The sequence below is a fragment of the Ursus americanus genome, chromosome 10 (genome assembly GCF_024610735.1).
Source record: "Ursus americanus isolate L20-20 chromosome 10, mUrsAme1.1.p, whole genome shotgun sequence".
Lineage (NCBI taxonomy): Eukaryota > Metazoa > Chordata > Mammalia > Carnivora > Ursidae > Ursus > Ursus americanus.
In genome coordinates, this window is record NC_142136.1 from 75,865,545 (window position 1) to 75,882,801 (window position 17,257).

The 17,257-nt window shown below is 45.3% G+C and overlaps 1 protein-coding gene across 1 annotated transcript in view; it reads right to left on the reverse strand.

The window, feature by feature from the left end:
• Nucleotides 1–16,964, reverse strand: part of FGF9 (fibroblast growth factor 9) — a 31,624-nt gene extending 14,660 nt beyond the window's left edge. The window contains exons 1-2 of the mRNA XM_045797103.2: nt 15,863–16,964; nt 7,041–7,144 (exon numbers count right to left, since the gene is read on the reverse strand). Coding sequence (XP_045653059.1) covers nt 7,041–7,144; nt 15,863–16,139 — 381 coding nt within the window. The 5' untranslated portion in view covers nt 16,140–16,964. The remainder of the gene's footprint in view (nt 1–7,040; nt 7,145–15,862) is intronic.
• Nucleotides 16,965–17,257: the final 293 nt, after the last annotated feature.

Here is a 17,257-nt window from a genome sequence, read left to right on the forward strand (position 1 = left end):
GCTCGCTCAAAAGTTGCTCACGATTGCCAATGCAGAATGCCCAATGGAGACAAGAAGGCCTCGGTACATTGCCGGGGTCAAGCTGCCTCTCCAGCATACCACTAAGCCTCCTTGCCGGACTTCACACCTGCTGTGATGGGATATTTTCAACACTGGCATCTGCAGACCCCTGGAAGACAAAGGACCTAATTTGGAGGACTGCAAGTTTTCTACATGAATGTTTTCGCCTGGTCTTTTCATTTCATGAAAAAGCAAAGGGATTGTTTTAAGGCTATTCTGGACCCTCCAGATGACCACCTGTAACCAGATACGGCCACCCAAGAATGTATTTGTGCTAAGTAATGCTAACTAGTTCTACTTTCACCATCAGGACTAATAGCAAAAGAAAAAGACAAAACTAGCACATCATTTGGTCCCCAGGAATTAGAATAGGAAGACTTGGTTGGTAGGGGGACAACTGTCTTCCCGAGGTGCTCCAAGGAACAGGAGGGCTCAGCTTTAAAAAGCTTTAGGGCCACACTGACAGTGAAGCAGCATCTTAGCCTCAGAAGGATAACCTCTTCCATCACACCAAATCAATCACGCCCATCGGGATTTTATTGGTCTTAGACTTTAGTGTAAATTTTAACATTAATCTGTTTCGAATTGGAGCTGCTAAAGAAGTATAAGAAGTTTGTGTTGGTTCATGTTCCAATGACATAGTCACAATCATTTAAATCAGTATGGGCTTCAAAGGATCTGCGATACTTTGTTTTTTCCTCTTAAAGAGATTGATATATTCCTTCAGTCTGGGACAGGTGGGTCTACAGGGTCTCTCCCCCTCAACCCCACACCATGGAGACACCTGGCAAGGGAAATTCTTTGACTCACATACCTCTAACCCAGTAGAGACAACTGCCCCAACCAATGTATTTTTTTTTAAGTATATGTGCATAGGAAACAGTCAAAAATCCATCGCACCTTGTTATTACATGGATTCATATAAACCACGGCCCAATCATGTCTCTGGAAACATAACAACCAAATCTACTAGGAAACACATGTTTTATAAGCATCTCCATCAGGATGATGATCAGCTTCCAAAGCACTGGTCTGAGGACTGCAAGAACTAGGCATGAGTCACTCTGCCATCGACAAGGTCTGGGTCTTTAAGTAAGGAAGAAGAGGACTCCGTAAGTAGGCAGCCACATACGAGGCAGTGCAACCGACACCCGGTGCCCAGATACAGTGAGGCTCTGCATCTATGCAGGTCGTAGGCACGCTCTACACTGACCATATGTCGACTGCACAGAACGTGTACTGCCGGGCCTTTAAAAAACAGAAAGGTTGTAAAGACAGAGAATCTGACTCCTAGAAATTTAGTCTAGTGGAAAAGACCACCAGGAATTAAAATTCTGAACAGAAAAAATTAAGTGCTGTAACAGGGATACAACCCTGCAATGTGCACGTCATCTTTTTGCATCACTTTTACAGATTCTATGCTCTACTTTCCTGTATCACTGCCATTTCAATGACTGTGCTACCTTTCAATGAAAAGGTGAAATATCTTTCATTAACTGCAAGCTCCTTGAAGGAGATTAATTTTTTCATGGCATTTTTTTTAAAGAGATATTTACTTTAGTCAATTATTCTTGATGCTTTAAAGTATCTTGATAACAGGGGCGCCTGGGTGGCTCAGTGGGTGAAGCATCTGCCTTCAGCTCAGGTCATGATCCCAGGATCCCGGGGTCGAGCCCTGAATGGGCTCCCTGCTCCATGGACAGTCTCCTTTTCCCTCTGCCCCTTCCCCCTGCTTGTGTGCTCTCTCTCTCTGACAGATAAATAAATAAAATCTTTTTTAAAAAAATAAAGTATCTTGGTAACATTCAGAAAAGTTAGAGTAAGACTCCAAAAGTAACTATCCAAGCCTTACTTCTAGTCTCCTTGATAAGAACAAAAGTGACAAATGTAAACTAACACTCTAATAAACTATAATCTTCTGGCCAAGTGTGTGTGTGTGTGCGTGTGTGTGTGTGTGTGTATATGTGTGTATGTGTGTGTATGTGTGTGTGTATATGTGTGTATGTGTGTGTGTATGAGTGTATGTGTGTATGTGTGTGTATGTGTGTTTGTGTGTGTATGAGTGTATGTGTGTGTATGTGTGTGCGTGTATGCGTATGTGTATGAGTGTATGTGTGTGTGTGTGTGTGTGTGCACGCACAAGCGCACAACCTAACACCCTGTCTGTTAGGTTGTACCCTAACAGACAGAGTACCCTGACTCAGGCAGGGTACTCTAATCTTTACATTTGAAAGCACATGTGCCCTAACTTGCCTGCCCTGCCTTTTCTCAGACTCCTATTCATCCCTCAATATCCAGTTTAAACGTTACCACACAATTTCCTCAAGCAGTTATTTAAACACTCTTTTGGACCCCCAAGATATTTGTGTTTCCCTACTATAGTGCACTTCACATTGCACTGAATTATTTATAAATATATTTCTCCTACCAGATTGTGAGATCCTTGTCGTACTGGTATGCACTCAGCACAGTGCTAGGCACATAGTGGGTATAAATGTTTGTGAATGAATGAGCAAAGAAGTAATCGATGCGGGGGTGAATTAACACATAAATATGAGAATCAAACTCCACCCAGAGCGAGAATTTTTCAGGTTGTCCTTAAATCATATTATGATACACACCAGCAATATGGTTTTTCCTATTGCTACATTCTAATAGAGTACCAGAATTCCACACATTTTTCTGAAGAAATATGACCCCATTCACCTCTGGGCTTTTAGATACATTCCTAACACAAACTTGGAAACAAAAGAATTACATAGATGAGAGGAGAAAATTTATCCCAAAATACATTTTAAATTAGTATTTGCTGTATTTTGCTTTACTTTTTGAAGGGAAATCTGCTATTTCCCCAGATCTCCTATTTACCTTCTTTCATAATAAGATAAGTCTTCTCAAGTTTTCCCCAATGTTTAGGAACTTCTCCACTTTAGTTTACTGAGCTTTACACAACTTCATATAGGTAAAAATTCTTTAAGCTACAATTTTCAGTGTACAGTTGACCCTTGAACAATGCAGAGGTTAGGGGCACTGACCCCCTGCACAGTCAAAAATCTGCATATAACTTTTGACTCCCCCCAAACTGAACTACTAATAGCCTACTATTGCCTGGAAGCCTTCTGATAACATGAACAATTAACACATATTTTGTATGTTATATGTGTTACATACTATAGCCTTAACAATAAAGTTAGCTAAAGAAAAGACAATGTTAAGAAAATCGCAAGGAAGAGAAAATACATTTACAGTATTGTACTGTATTTATTGGGGGAAAAAAAACCTGCCTGGAAGTGGACCCACACAGTTCAAAAATAGGTTGTTCAAGGGTCAACTGTATTTAATAATAGAATCATTGCCTATTTCTTTTCTTTCCTTCTCCCAATCTCATCACAATGAAAACATACTGTTTTGGTCACTCCTCATGTCCACTGCCACACCAGATGCGATAACCACAAACCCGATGGGAAATGTGATTCCTAGCCACAGAGGAGCGCAGATCCCATCTTCAATCCCCCCTCCTGCCTTAGGTACATCCAAAAGGAAAACCATCTGGCTACCCAGAAACCATCTTCCCGGCTCTGTACATAAGAGGCAAAAAGATCTCGCTGCATAAACACTTTGTGTACGTAGAGAACATCATGCATGAGGCAGACAAGACTCAGGAGTAAAGCCTAAAAAATCCAAAGCATAAATTCTTGAGATCCAGAGTAGGAAAAGACACTCCAAACATCGAAGTCAAGCTATTCATCTCACATTTGAGGAGACTGAGGGCCCAGCACCTCACTAGCGGCAGAGACAGAACGAGAGCTCAAGTCTCCTGACTCCTGTTGCCATGCTTTCACCACTACACTATCTCTTTCCAGCCCCAGCCCCATCCCCCTTGGGCTGGACACACCAGGGACGACATATCACAGTCCAATTCAGCGTGGGAATGGAAGAGGCGGATTCTCCCTTGCAGCCAAGTTCTAAGTACCCCTGACCACACAAGCAGATACAGTGAGGTCCACACCCATGTGTTTCATGAAGCATCAAAATAAATCACAATGCTTAGTTCATTTCAATCTAACAAGTGTTTATTGAGCACCTACGAGGTGCAGAGGCAGGCAAAGTGGTTGGTGAAAAGTACCGAGGGCTAGGATAAAGCACACGGGCATTTGCCTTCAAAGGGAATGCATTTGAAGCGTTTGAAGGGATCCACACTGAGAAGTGACACTCATATGTGAGTTCTGAAAGGTAATTCTCCTGTGAGTGTGGAGAATGGACGCGACAGGGGGAGAAGCTGGATACAGAGAAGGCGCTGGAGATACTCTTCCACAAAGGAAATCACAATTTGGAAAAGCACTCATTATACTTTCCTCCGAGCAGTTTCCACGCCTGAAGATACTCTTCACGTGAGACACTGCGCATTTCTCAAGCACAGGAGGAAACGGAGGCCTTTTCTCAGACTCGCCCCTCCGCCTAGCTGGGGCTCTGTGATTGGAACTGTGGGGCTTCGTAGCCATGCAGCAGTGGAGGTGGGAAGCGTCCTCCCAGCCACACACTCTGTGTGCTCAAAAAGCCCTACACGAGGCAGTTGGGCTTCCCAGAAAACATGCCGAGATGGGGTTCTCCAACTTCTGCCACCTGGCCACCATTTCGGGCAGTACTGTCACTGATAATCACTGGGTCTACATTCAGGATACCTTCCAGAGCCCTCACTCTGTGCTGCAGACAGGAGCACACAAAGGCAGGGGAGCAGCCAGAGAGGAGAGATGAGCAAGAAGTCATCGGAAGAGTCCAGACAGGGAGAAGAGGCTCAGCTGGACAACAAACATAGAGGCCACTGTGCTGAACACAAAGTTCCACCACTCTCCTTGTCAACTGATAAACTGCGGGAGGCTGTCATGCTGGTGATTTCATCTGAAAGACTGGTCATCTTTCTCCAGGGGAGGGGACTCTGCAGGGGTGTGCAAGGTGGTCCATGGAGCGGCGAACAAAAATGGCCTCTGTTTGTGTTTACTCATTTGTCACAACCTTTTAAAATGTTTACCTTAATATGAGTTTTATAAAATAAAACAATCTATAGAACTATATTTTAGATATAGAACCTTTAAGGAATTAAGTATACACTGTTGAGACTCATACTCAAAAAAATTGTTTTGGTGGTACCATGTGATCAAAAAAGTCTGGAGACCATAGTGATTAACCATGGAACCTTCCACCCACTAACCGTTGGATTGTGCCCTACGCACGAGAAGCGGTTTGTCGAGTTTAACTGTGGCCAATTTAACTTAATCCATAAATTAAATCTTTATATACCTAAAAGTGAAAAAAATTGAGGGGGTGACAAAAGGAGAACACCATTTTATGTTTTAAAAGTATGAAAGCAGGGGCGCCTGGGTGGCTCAATCAGTGAAGCATCAGACTCTTGATTTCGGCTCAGGTCATGACCTTAGCGTCCTGAGGTTGGGCTCTGTGCTGGGTGTGGAGCCTGCTTAAGATCTCTCCTTCTCCCTCTCCCTCCGCCTCTCTCTCCTCCCTGTCTCACTCTCTAACAATAATAATAACAACAACAACAATAATAATAATAGCGTGAAAGCTTCCTTATACCTTGTAGCTTTGCACTTAAAAGTGCCGACAAAGAACATTTAGGCAGTAGATAACTTTATCTAAAGCACAAACTGTGTTCAAAAAGCTAAACCCAATCCTATGCTTAAAAACGTACTTTAAAATAATCTATTCTCTCAAAGCAGCACTTTTTTAAAAGAGACTTAAATAGCTAACAAAATCAATCAATCTAGATTCAAATTTTACCAAGGCAGAAAAACCAATCTCGCACCCTGGTGTGTGCTATATTCAAATTACACAGGCCATTTATTGTATCTGGAGGGTCTGAGTAAAAGTTTGACACTAATCCACCCCTTGCCTGTGTGTGTGCACATATATTTACTAACATGTGCGCAGGAAAGGAGTAGATCTAGAAAATGTTTCTCCTAATTATATGTGAAAATGCCCCTCATTTCGTCTCGCATTCTGAGTTTTCTTTAATTTTCAACTTTTTATAGATTCTAATCAAAGTTCTCCTGTGTAGGTAACGTGGATTAAATTCTCATTTGGCCACCAATAATGGCAAGGAAAAACTAAAGGCTGATTTCACTACAAGCTTTTTGTTAAAAACTCAAGTTAGTCTATAGTAACTAATAATTTGATTCACACCCATACATTTAGCAATAATATATCAATTCCTACTGTGTAGCATGCACTGTGTTTTAGAAATTCTGGTTGGTAGCACAAGTAAAGAGATAACAAAGATGTAAAGTCAGTCCCCTTCTCTCAAAGCAGAAGCAGGGACTTTGTCTCATTCGCTGCTGTCCCTGAGCACATGGAAAAGCACCTGGTAACTTATGGCTATAATAAACACTTCTTCACTTCCTCCTGCAAGGAGCTTACAACCCAGGAGGGATGAGAAGTGAGACAGGGGGAAAAAAAAAGAAACTCATAATACTTGCAAATAATTATAATATTTCTATATTCTTATTCACATACAAGAATATCTGACAATAATTTCCATCTCCCTTGTCTCTCTACATAATGAAAGTCTTATGTAGCTCAGAGAAAGGGTTTATACTCACTGCACAGTTGTCTATTTCTAGTTTTAATTACACTGCTTTGCAAAGCTTAGGAGATCATTTCGATTCATTTCAAAAATAACTTCCATTCAATACAAGAAGATGGGATTTTTCACACTTGTGAATTTTTTATTTACTTGATAATGAAATGATTTGGCATAAAAATAAAGCAATTTCTTAGAAACTTTGGTCTAGTGAAGATCCAGGGCTGATATCTATAAATAAAAACAAAACGCTTTTTCTCAAAAAGCAAGAACTTACACTCTCTCCAAACAGACTCAGTTTCATTTCTAGATATTTATAATCTAGAGAAAATGCAGTTCAAATCAGATGTGAGGCATAAAGATTGGCAAAGTCTCTCCCAGTACTTACTGATCCATACAGCTCCCCCTTCTCATTCATCCCGAGGTAGAGTCCACTGTCCACGCCTCGAATGCTGACCAGGCCCACTGCTATACTGATAAATTCCAGAATGCCTATGAGACAAAATGGCAGAGGGCAAAAGACAGGTCAGAGCATAGAGCAATTCCTTAGTCTCAGCATCCCTAGGACTTTTTGAGAGGACACTGAGCCCAGTTCCCAACTTGGATAATCTCACACTCATTAAAGAAGTTTCTTCTCTTAAAACCACTTCCTAAAAGAACTGATTTTTCAGCTAAACTCCATCTTATAATAATGATACAAAAATACTTACCAATACAACACATAACGAAACATCTTAAAAATGAAAAAACTAGTATTTATAGATATCCTAAGAAGTGATATGACAGATAAACGAAAATATATCTTCTAATTAACCTTATAAGAGTATAATTTAAGAGAAAAACAACTCACACTTTGTAAATATGAAACTAAGTATTTGTGTATGGGCATATATTGGAAAACATTCTATTCAGAGAATGGTCTTCTGTCCCTTAAGAGTACCAGGTGCTAACCAAAGACCTGATTGGCTTATGTGGAAAAACAAACCAAGATAAAGTTATCGTATAACTTTATTGAGCTCCATCTGGAAAATTAAAATAGCCTACACACATCCCAAATATTTCTGCTTAAACAAAGTATTGATTTTTGCTGTACTTATCTAAGCCTCAAAGAGCTAGTTAAGCAATTAAGATAACATAATATTCTGGGGAGGTGGAAAAAGCTGATACCAAAATGCTCTTGATTTAAAATAGGCATGAAGACTATCCTAAAATCAAACTAATTAATGATCTTCTTTTTTTTCCCCCTTATTTCTCCTTGCTTACCTCACTAAGAATAATAACACCTAAGCTGGCTATACATCCAGAATTTTATGGCCATACAACAGCAGCTTTAATTTCCCTAACCATATTGTCGTTTTAAGATGATTACCCAACTGTATATTTGGACTATGCTAGTATTACTTGTGCTTAGCCATTTGCTCAAGCCTGTTGTAAAGTGCTACATTTTGTGTAGACCTTGAGTTAACACATACCAAATACCAAGTTCTTATTTTAAAAATATCTTCAAATATTGAAAAATTCACTCATATTTAAGAGTTTAGGAAAAAACTAAGGATAACAGTATGCTATAGGCAGTCTCATGTGACTAATAAAAAAGCACTTACATGGATTTTTAAACAATTAATTTTGCAACTCTCACAAAATAGACTGTGCGGCAATCAAAAGAAGACATGCACTACATAAATCTGATGAAGCAAAGGGCTCCAAGGTGATGTAAAAAAAGAAGAGAGAGTTCTTATAAAGGGGTATTTTTAATTCTTTGATAAACACAAAATGTAACAAATATCTTGTGTTCGCATTTTATAGAATATCTACCTGGATATGTGAAACTATTTTCATAAAATGGGAAATAGCATGTGGAAAAAATATAAAGAGAAATTACAAGTTGCATTTTGGACCTGATAATCTGCAACTCTATATTGGAAGATGCGTCTAAAAGCGGCTAGTTTATTACTAGTCTTCCCTACCTCAGAAATCAAATGGAAAGATAAATAAGGAAATATTTCCATGAGATTCATTTCACATAAGATGCCCTCCCTTATTGATGCAATTATTTCATTCATTGTACTATTTCTAATTCTTCGAATTAAAAAATAACTTGCACGGGGCGCCTGGGTAGCGCAGTCGTTAAAGCGTCTGCCTTCGGCTCAGGGCGTGATCCTGGGGTACCGGGATCGAGTCCCACATCAGGCTCCTCTGCTATGAGCCTGCTTCTTCCTCTCCCACTCCCCCTGCTTGTGTTCCCTCTCTCGCTGGCTGTCTCTCTCTGTCAAATAAATAAATAAAATCTTTTAAAAAAATAAATAAATAAATAAATAAAATAAAATAAAAAATAACTTGCATTGTGGCATTTTATTACCATTAGGAGCCATATGCATATGAACCTCTTCTTAGCTACCTGAAAACACACAATATGGGTCGTAGTGATCCTGAAATTAGTGTAAGGAATTCATCAATGTCCAATTTTCCTTATAAAATGAATGACAGGACACATTTTGCCCCATTGAGGTCTAACCACTTTAATATCCCACGTCAAGGGGGAAGAGTTTATCACAAAACTAAAAGGCACTTGTATCTTCCAACAGGGTCTTTGATGACCTCTCGGTTTTCCCCTAACCGGGAAGCCCCTCAGAGAACTGATCATGAATATTCATCATCATCATTGCCCATCAGGCCCCAAAACAACAGGGTGTGTGCGATCTTACAAAACCTTATGACTAGCTGGTCTCCAGAACAACAAGAAGACTATCAATAAACCACAATGACAATGGTAAATAGCTTGACACTTGAGCATTTAGTCTGTGCCAAAGGAGAGGCCTTCTTTCACTCCATTCTCAGAACAACCCTCCGCATTACAATATGTTAATCTCCAGCTCACAAATGGGGACATTGAGGTTTAAAAATGTTAAATAACTTGCCCCCAAGCAATCAGACACCAAAGCCTAGATCCTTATTGATTATGTACATCTTATCACTGTTTTTACCTTTCTTCGTGTGTCCATGATTTCTGTATCATTTTTATATAGTCATTCCCTTACTAGTGACTAGAAGATGTTACCTAGATCAGACTCCACAGACCCAGGGAGCAGGACTAGAAGCAGCAGAGAAAATAAGAGCAGGTAAGTTCCTGGGACTGTGCTCTCTCATCACGCCAAATTTGGGAAGGTGGGCATCTCCTATGTAGGTAGACTATTTACCCAAATTGTTTATGTGCACAGAGTTGACGTCTATTAAAAGACTTAGGTACTGAAATTATTTATTATATATTTTAGAAATGAAAGTATTAAGATATCTATCTTGTTTCTTTTTCTGGCATCAATGAGAGAGCTGTTAATTCATATGCACTGATTTATTTGATCAACAAACTATTACTGAGTGACCATTATAAGCCAAGAAACATGCCATTCGTTAAATACACAAAGATGAATAAAATATAGGCTAAGCCCTATATTCTCAAAGAGCTTACCACTTAGTGGAAGGAAAGACAAATAGATAAATATAACAATGTGGTAAAGGCAGTAAGAAGGAGATGTTTAGGGTACAGTCACTCAGGTTTGGGAAGGGGAGTCAGAGGGGGCCTCCTGAAAGTGAGACAAGTTTCTGAGGGGCTCTCCTGTGAAAAGGAACTACCTATGTAGTAACCCTAGGTGGAAAAGATTCATCATCTCACACCACCATCCGTATCTCTATAGCTCCTTGAAAAACAGAGACCTCAAAAGAACAGCCCAGCCTTTTATGAGGTCACCTCAGTGATCCAAGGGCAAGCAGAACACTTGAACGTGAGTCAAGCATTCCCCCCACACAGAGAGAACACCAATGTTGTAAGGTCAGAAAGACCTGGCAGCCTGGTAACAAGATCCCCAACGCCCGGAATGGAATCCTCATCATTCCTGGTACTACCTTGTCCATTAGAAACTCCATAACCTCCACGAAGTCAACGAAACTCTCCCTGGGCCTGAGCCAAGCAAGTACTTTTAACCATATTCATTGGAGTACGGCCCACTCCCCACATTCTCCGTTTGCGTGAGTGTGTAGTACAGAGGGCTGATGGATCCATAGCAACCCAGGAGAAGGCTTCTGTGATGAGCAAAAGGAGAGGAAGGGAAAGAAGGGAAGAGCAAGGAAGACAAGAAAAAAGACTGGAAGAGAGGGAGGGAGAGAATGGTGGAATTGTGCCTAATGTTAAAACTGTGACCCTCACATGCGTACCATGGTGGGCTCTCTGTCCTCTTCGGCAGACACAACCAAAACATCCTCAGTTCAGGAGGGCCACAGACATGGGTAGTGATGAGTGATGAGTAACAGGGGAAGCACAGAGTCAGCGGCTAGTGGCATTTGACTCTTCTCTTTCACAGCAGCCAACAGTTCCTTTGGGGGTGAGCTCACTAGGCCCAAGAGGGTCTGATGGCGTCTGAGGTCATCTCTGCTCCACAAGAGGCCAGGACAGTTCCTGGGACCACGTTAGGAAAATGACCACACCAGACTTTATCCTTGCTCCAGACTCGCTAGGTATTAGTGGTCAGCCCAGAGCTCTGTTCAAGTGGACCATTAACCCAAAGCTGGCCCAGCTCCCAAGAGACCCTCTGCATTGAGCCTCACTTCCAAGGCCATAATAAGGCCAGCCATGGCAAATGGGACGACAGGCAGAAGCTGTTCCACTCTGGCCCATGCTAAACAACCCTCTAGCCTAAAAGCCCCCAACACTTAACAGAGCTGCATTCTTTAGAGGACAAGAATGTATGCAGACTGTGGAGAGAGGCATGACATGAAGCTTTCGAAAATAGATTAACCCCCCTTCCTACAGATCTCCCTGCTCACCCAGAGAATCCCACACCAGGGCTGCCAAATCAATCATCTCAAAGCCTGGGACAGACTAAGTCCGAGTCTGCAGCAACTTGAGCAAATCTCAGAGTTTCCTTAGGAAATGACTGACTAAATGGGAGTTTACAACTCCAATTTTTCAAGAATCTGAACCAATCCAGAAAATAACACCTTAAATAGCAAGTCTTTCCCTTAGTGAGATACTGAACAGGAAGCCCCAGGTCAAGCTCATCAAGGGTCTTGATGAAGTGCGGCCTTTTAGAGCCACCACTTCAGGCCAAAAGGCATAGCAGCAGAGAAGCACCTCATCTTTCCACGAAGTCAGGTGGTCAATCCACTCAGGCTTCCTTGTGCCAAGTTAAATAGCGGTTCACTACCAACGCTCACTTTTTTATTATTCGGCATTACCATTTCCTCAATTGATTTTCTCCTTACTTTTTTCTGTCTAGCAAGTACTTTAAAGAGAAAAAATATATATATGAAATGAAACCTCTCGCTCCCCCAGCCTATTACCCAGAGATAACGATTCCTCGTTCCTTTTCTCCATGCTCAACTTTATCTCTACACCACCACCCCCAAAGGAAAAAACAAAGGGCTCTCTTAAGGTCCCACCTAAGTTGTCACTGCCGCAGCTCCTGCTGGGACAACAGTAAGATTCCCCCGCCCCCACGTCCCCTGCACTGCCGCTGCTGTGTCACCGCCAAGCTTGCCAGCAGCTGCAGTAACCTGCGGCTGCATGGGGGTGGCAAAAATCATTTTTCCAGCACGTTTCCTTCTGCCGGTTCATTGCACGTAGAAATGCACCTTCTATTTTAATCAAGGTGTAAACCTACCCCCATCCCCTGCCTACGGCTACTCTTTTCTAGAGAATCGGGGTGAAGACAAAGTCCCCTGAAGGGAGCCGGGATGGGGAGAGGAAGGCTGCAGATAAGGGAGGGAGGAGGGCAGAAGGAGAGGCTGCGGGGAGCTAGCTGGAGCGCCAGGTGTGGCGAGCTGCCGCAGCCCCTCGGCCCCTTCCCGGAGCCCGCTGGCTTCCCGGCCCTCCCCTCGCGCTCCCCGCCGGGTCCTAGCGCCGACGAGCCCAGCCCTCCTTCCGGGAGGGGCTGAGAAAGCATAGGGTAAGAGGCTCCCGGCACTCGCACCTCTCTGCAGAGGTTGCTAATATTGGGACCTGCCGCAGCGGTAGCAGCGGGAGACCGCGGTACTGCTGTCACCCCGGGGGCCGCTTCTCTCTGCAACCGGATGAAAGACTTAAATAACCCTCCTGCCTCAGCCTCCTTCCCCACCCCCACTGCGCACAGCCACCCACTCAGCTCCATCCGAACGAGGGTGAGAGGCACAGCGGAGCGCCAGGCGCGCCCTTCCCCCGCAGCCAGCTCCCGGCCGACCCCCGAGCTCGCCTACACGGCGACCCTTCCCCCCAACCCGGGCCAGGGCTCTCCTCCCCTCCCACCCGCACTGCCCCTACCAATCCAGCCAACAGTGCCTAGCGATTCTAAGGAGTAGAGATGTCACTTCCTTGGCGACACCTTTCTCCAACCTCTAGGATTGGGGGTGGGGTAGGGGGTGACGACGTCTAGTTTTTGTTTTCTGATCTCTACTCAGCTGCTGTACCTGCAGTCCTTGTCCGCTGACCCCATAACTCGCCTCTTGGATTCTCTCCACCCTCGTGGTCCCCACAATTCCATCACCCTTGAAACCTCACTCTATCCTGTGGCACTTACTGGATTTCTAATGACTCAACTGCATTAAGCAAACATCCTACCCTAAAGCTGACTGCATTAAAAAAAAAAAAAAAAAAAGCCGGGGGGTTGGGGACATGGAGGAACCCCAACTGGAACATCCCATAATCTCTTCACGCCGGGGCCCAGTCGGGCTGCGCCGGGGTTCCGAGGTGCTCTCTCAAAGGCAGGGCTCGGCTAATGCACACAATGAAGCTGCCCTGGCCTTGCAGCGGTGTACCCCGCTGCGCTCCACCCCCACCCCACCCCCACCCTCACCGGCCCAGAGGCCGGGGCCCAAGACCGGGCGCTGAAACGCAGGCCCGCGAGCCGCGAGCTCTGCTCCCGGAACGTCGTTAACAATAGCTCACCGCCCCCTCCGCCCGCCTCCACGGCCCTTTGTCCCCCCACCCCCATCCCTTCCCTTGTGGCTCCGGCCCTGTCGGCCGGGGCCCCCGACCCACCTCCCGGGCACAGCGGAACCATCGACTCTCCGAGACCTGGCTGCGTGCTTCAGATGGGGGAGATGGGTCCGACATGGCACGGGGGAGGTCAGGGGTACGACCTCCAGCCTGTCCTCCGTCCCCGCCACCAACTCTCCCGCCGCGGTGCGCGCCTCCGGCGGTTCCCACACCGCAAACGACCGCGCTGCCCGGGGCGGCGACTGTCAGCCCCGCTGGACCCACACTCACACACAAAGAGAAAGCGAAGGGACTAAACTTGGGCAATAAAAAATCTCATTCCCTAAACACGGCCAGAAGTGTGTCAGCCCCTGCCCGTCGCCCCTGGACACAAGGAGTCCCTGCAGCGCCGAACGGCGCACTCCAGCCGGGTAGAAAGGGGGACCGAAACGGAGCGTGTTTAGGACCGCGCGGAGCTGGGTCGGCGGCCGCTGACTGCGCCGGGGGGCCTGGGCTGCCGACTCGGCACCTGCCGGCTGGGAGCGCGGGAGGACTGGGGCTCCCGCCGCCCAGCGCACCTAGGCCGCCCGCCCACGCCACTAGCCATCAGCCTGCGCGGTGCAAACGTCCAGCGAGTGCCCGTTGCGGCCCGGCACACACTCGGCTCTCCCACCCACCGCCGCCCACTGCCTGTTGTTCGGGTACTGAACACTAGGCACTGTAGCCGCCCTTAAAGCGGCCAGATAGAACAGCACTTCTAGTAAAGTTTAGTCTTGGCTTTGCAACACCCAGAGCTGAGTTTATTTCGGGGAGTGGGGGGGGTGCAGTTATAGTTCAACTGAATAATTGCAAAGCAAAGATCTACAGCTTTGCCTTTTCTTTCTTTTCCTTTTTTTTTTTTTTTTTTTTTAATCAGAGAGGGGAGACTGCCAGAAATTTACACTAGTAGGTTCAGCCTGGGGCTTGGGCTCCGTGGTGAGCAAAGGGAGAAAATCCTGGGCCTCGTGTATCTGCGACCATCCCCATGCGACCATCCCCATCCCAGGCCTGACTCTTCCTCACCTTCTGGCATCATCTACAGCCCCACAAGCCTAAACAGATAGTTTAGGCTGTGTTCAACATCTGGCATTAAAGCATGAGGAAGAAAAATCACCACAGGACTTTGTTTTTTACGACCTAGTTTAAGTGTTGTCAGGTGGGTTCACTGAGAAGTTAACTCCTTCCAACAGTCTGGTTGTCCAACTGGCGCTTTCTTTTTAGTAAGTAAGGAAAACACCCGAGAGTCCCTCCAACGGTATTGTGTTCGCTGACACTGTGCTGCTGGGCTCAGGGTGGCCCCGCAGGCACGTGTGTGCAGGCATTAAAGTGAGCAGAGTCACCAGCAGTCGGGTCTGCAGCCCTCAATGCTGAGTCACAAGTACCCTCCTTGGGAAATGAAATCCTCGGAATGCCCTTTAAAATTAGCTCGCAGCTTTTGCACGCGCGCGCACACTCACACCAGAGAGCCACCCAGGAAACCAGCACAGGGCTGCACACCAGAAAAATGGAGCATAGGTAATAACTTGATAGCTGCAAGGACAAACGCCCCTGGTGAGCGTTCTGCCCCTTCCCAAGTCATTTTCCCCCAGCGCCTCTGCCTCTGCTGCTCTCGGAGTCTAAAATATGACTTTAGTCCTCCCAACAGAACAATCAGTCAGCAACCTTCGCCTACGGGGTTTTCAGACCCTCGCGGTGGGAATAAACAATACGCTTAATTTACAATTCAAGCAGTATACTTATTAGAAGAAAAAGAGGAGCAAAAACTTCACTGGAGCACAAGATGATAACCACTGCTTTCAGCAAAATGCATTTTCAAGTTCTCAGTAGTTAATGATTAAAGCTTTAAACTCGTGGAATCAGTCCATTCAAAAGAAACTTCCTAAACCCGATCTTCCCGAGTATCTGATGCAAAAGAACTAGAGACTTTTGTTATATTTATAAATCATGCCCTCCTTTCAAAAAAAGTCGGGGGGGGGGGCTTTCAATGTAGATTTGCATCAGTGCCAGCAGCAGATCTGCAATTCCCGAGGCTTTTTCTTTTTTCTTTCTTTTTTTTCTTTTTTTCTTTCTTTTTTCTCTCTTTTTTTTTTTTTTTTTTTTTTAAGCTGGCAAGTCAGAAACTGAGGAACAGATCCCTTCCCTCATCCCCCGCCCGGCCACCACCTTCTTGGTAGTTATAACCCGAACATGTCATCGCACGGACACTAAAGGGTTAATGGTATACCTACCAAATCGGCTGTGGTCTTTCCTGGTTCCCTGGATAGTACCATTGGGGAAGATTTCTAAGTGAAATCCAGTCCTGCAGTATAGCTGCCTCCGCCTGAGAATCCCCTTTAAATGATCCAAGTCCGTGACTGCGGGTCCCCTGGGAAGCCCCCCTGCTTCGGACTGACCCAGGTGGTCACTTAACAAAACCGGACTGTCCACCGGCAACACGGGCACATTCCCAAACGGTACCGCATCCTGCACACCGAAATAGTTCCCAACTTCACCTAAGGGAGCCATCAGAGGACTCGGCTTTTGGAGCACAGGAATAAACAATAATGACGGTATCGACCCAGAAGATATTAGGCGAGGTATATCCAACTCCCCTCCCTTACTGCAGTTGCAGAGAGAGAAAAAAAAAAAAGGTTCTTTTCTTCAATCCATTAAATGCATAAATAAAAGTAATCTGCTGTTTCACTGGCACAGGTTCAAGGTCAAACCACTGATAGTCTAAGAAACCACCACTTTATACTCACACACTGACATATTGATAAACATATCTATGTATCTCTATAGATAGATCCCCAGCTCTTAGCAGGCAGGAAGGTCTTCATCCCATCCGACCGTAATAAGGAAAAAAAATCCGTAGTTTCTCCATTTGGTTTGAGATCAGAATGACCATAGCAACTTAAATGCCTAGGCGTTATTATAGGGATTTTTAAGATGCACGGGCTACGTCAGAATTTACGGATCCCGACTCCAGGAAGGCATGCGCTGTTTTTACTCTAACCGACTCTGCAGACATCAGCATGAATCCTTCAAGGGGAAAAAAAAAAATCTCACGTTGGCGGCGGCGACAAAATCTCCCCTCCTGGTCCCCCCTCTAAAAATAATAATAATAATTACAAAAACAAAAAGAAGAAAAAAACTTTAGGCGTCCAAAGCTAGTATCCAGAATTCTCCAGAGGCTCGGCAGATGTCCATTGGCTTAAAACGGGTGGCGAGCGGCGAGCGAGGAGAGCCACGACCGGGAGCTCGCGTGCCGCCCTGGCTGCCGCGAACAGGTGTTGCCGCGCCGGCTTGCGGAGCGTTGTAGCCGGGCGGAGCGCTCCTCCTGCGCAGCCCCCGCCGGCGCGCAGAGTGGCGCAGGCAGCGGCATTGGGCTGGGTTTAAGGTAGCGCCGCGACCGCCCGGGCTCCCCGCGGTCCTAGCGCCCGCCTTCACCATCGCGCCGCTCTGCCGCAGGCCCAGCGCAGCGTGCCAGAGGGCGAGATTTCCTGGGGGACAGCCTAGGTATACTTGCTTTACAAAGAAAGATGCATGGAGAGAGGCAGGCGGCGGAAACCCTTGGTGTCCTGCGGAACTGAATCTGGTAACCTAAAATCTTGCTCGATACATTGATGGAGGTTCAGACTACA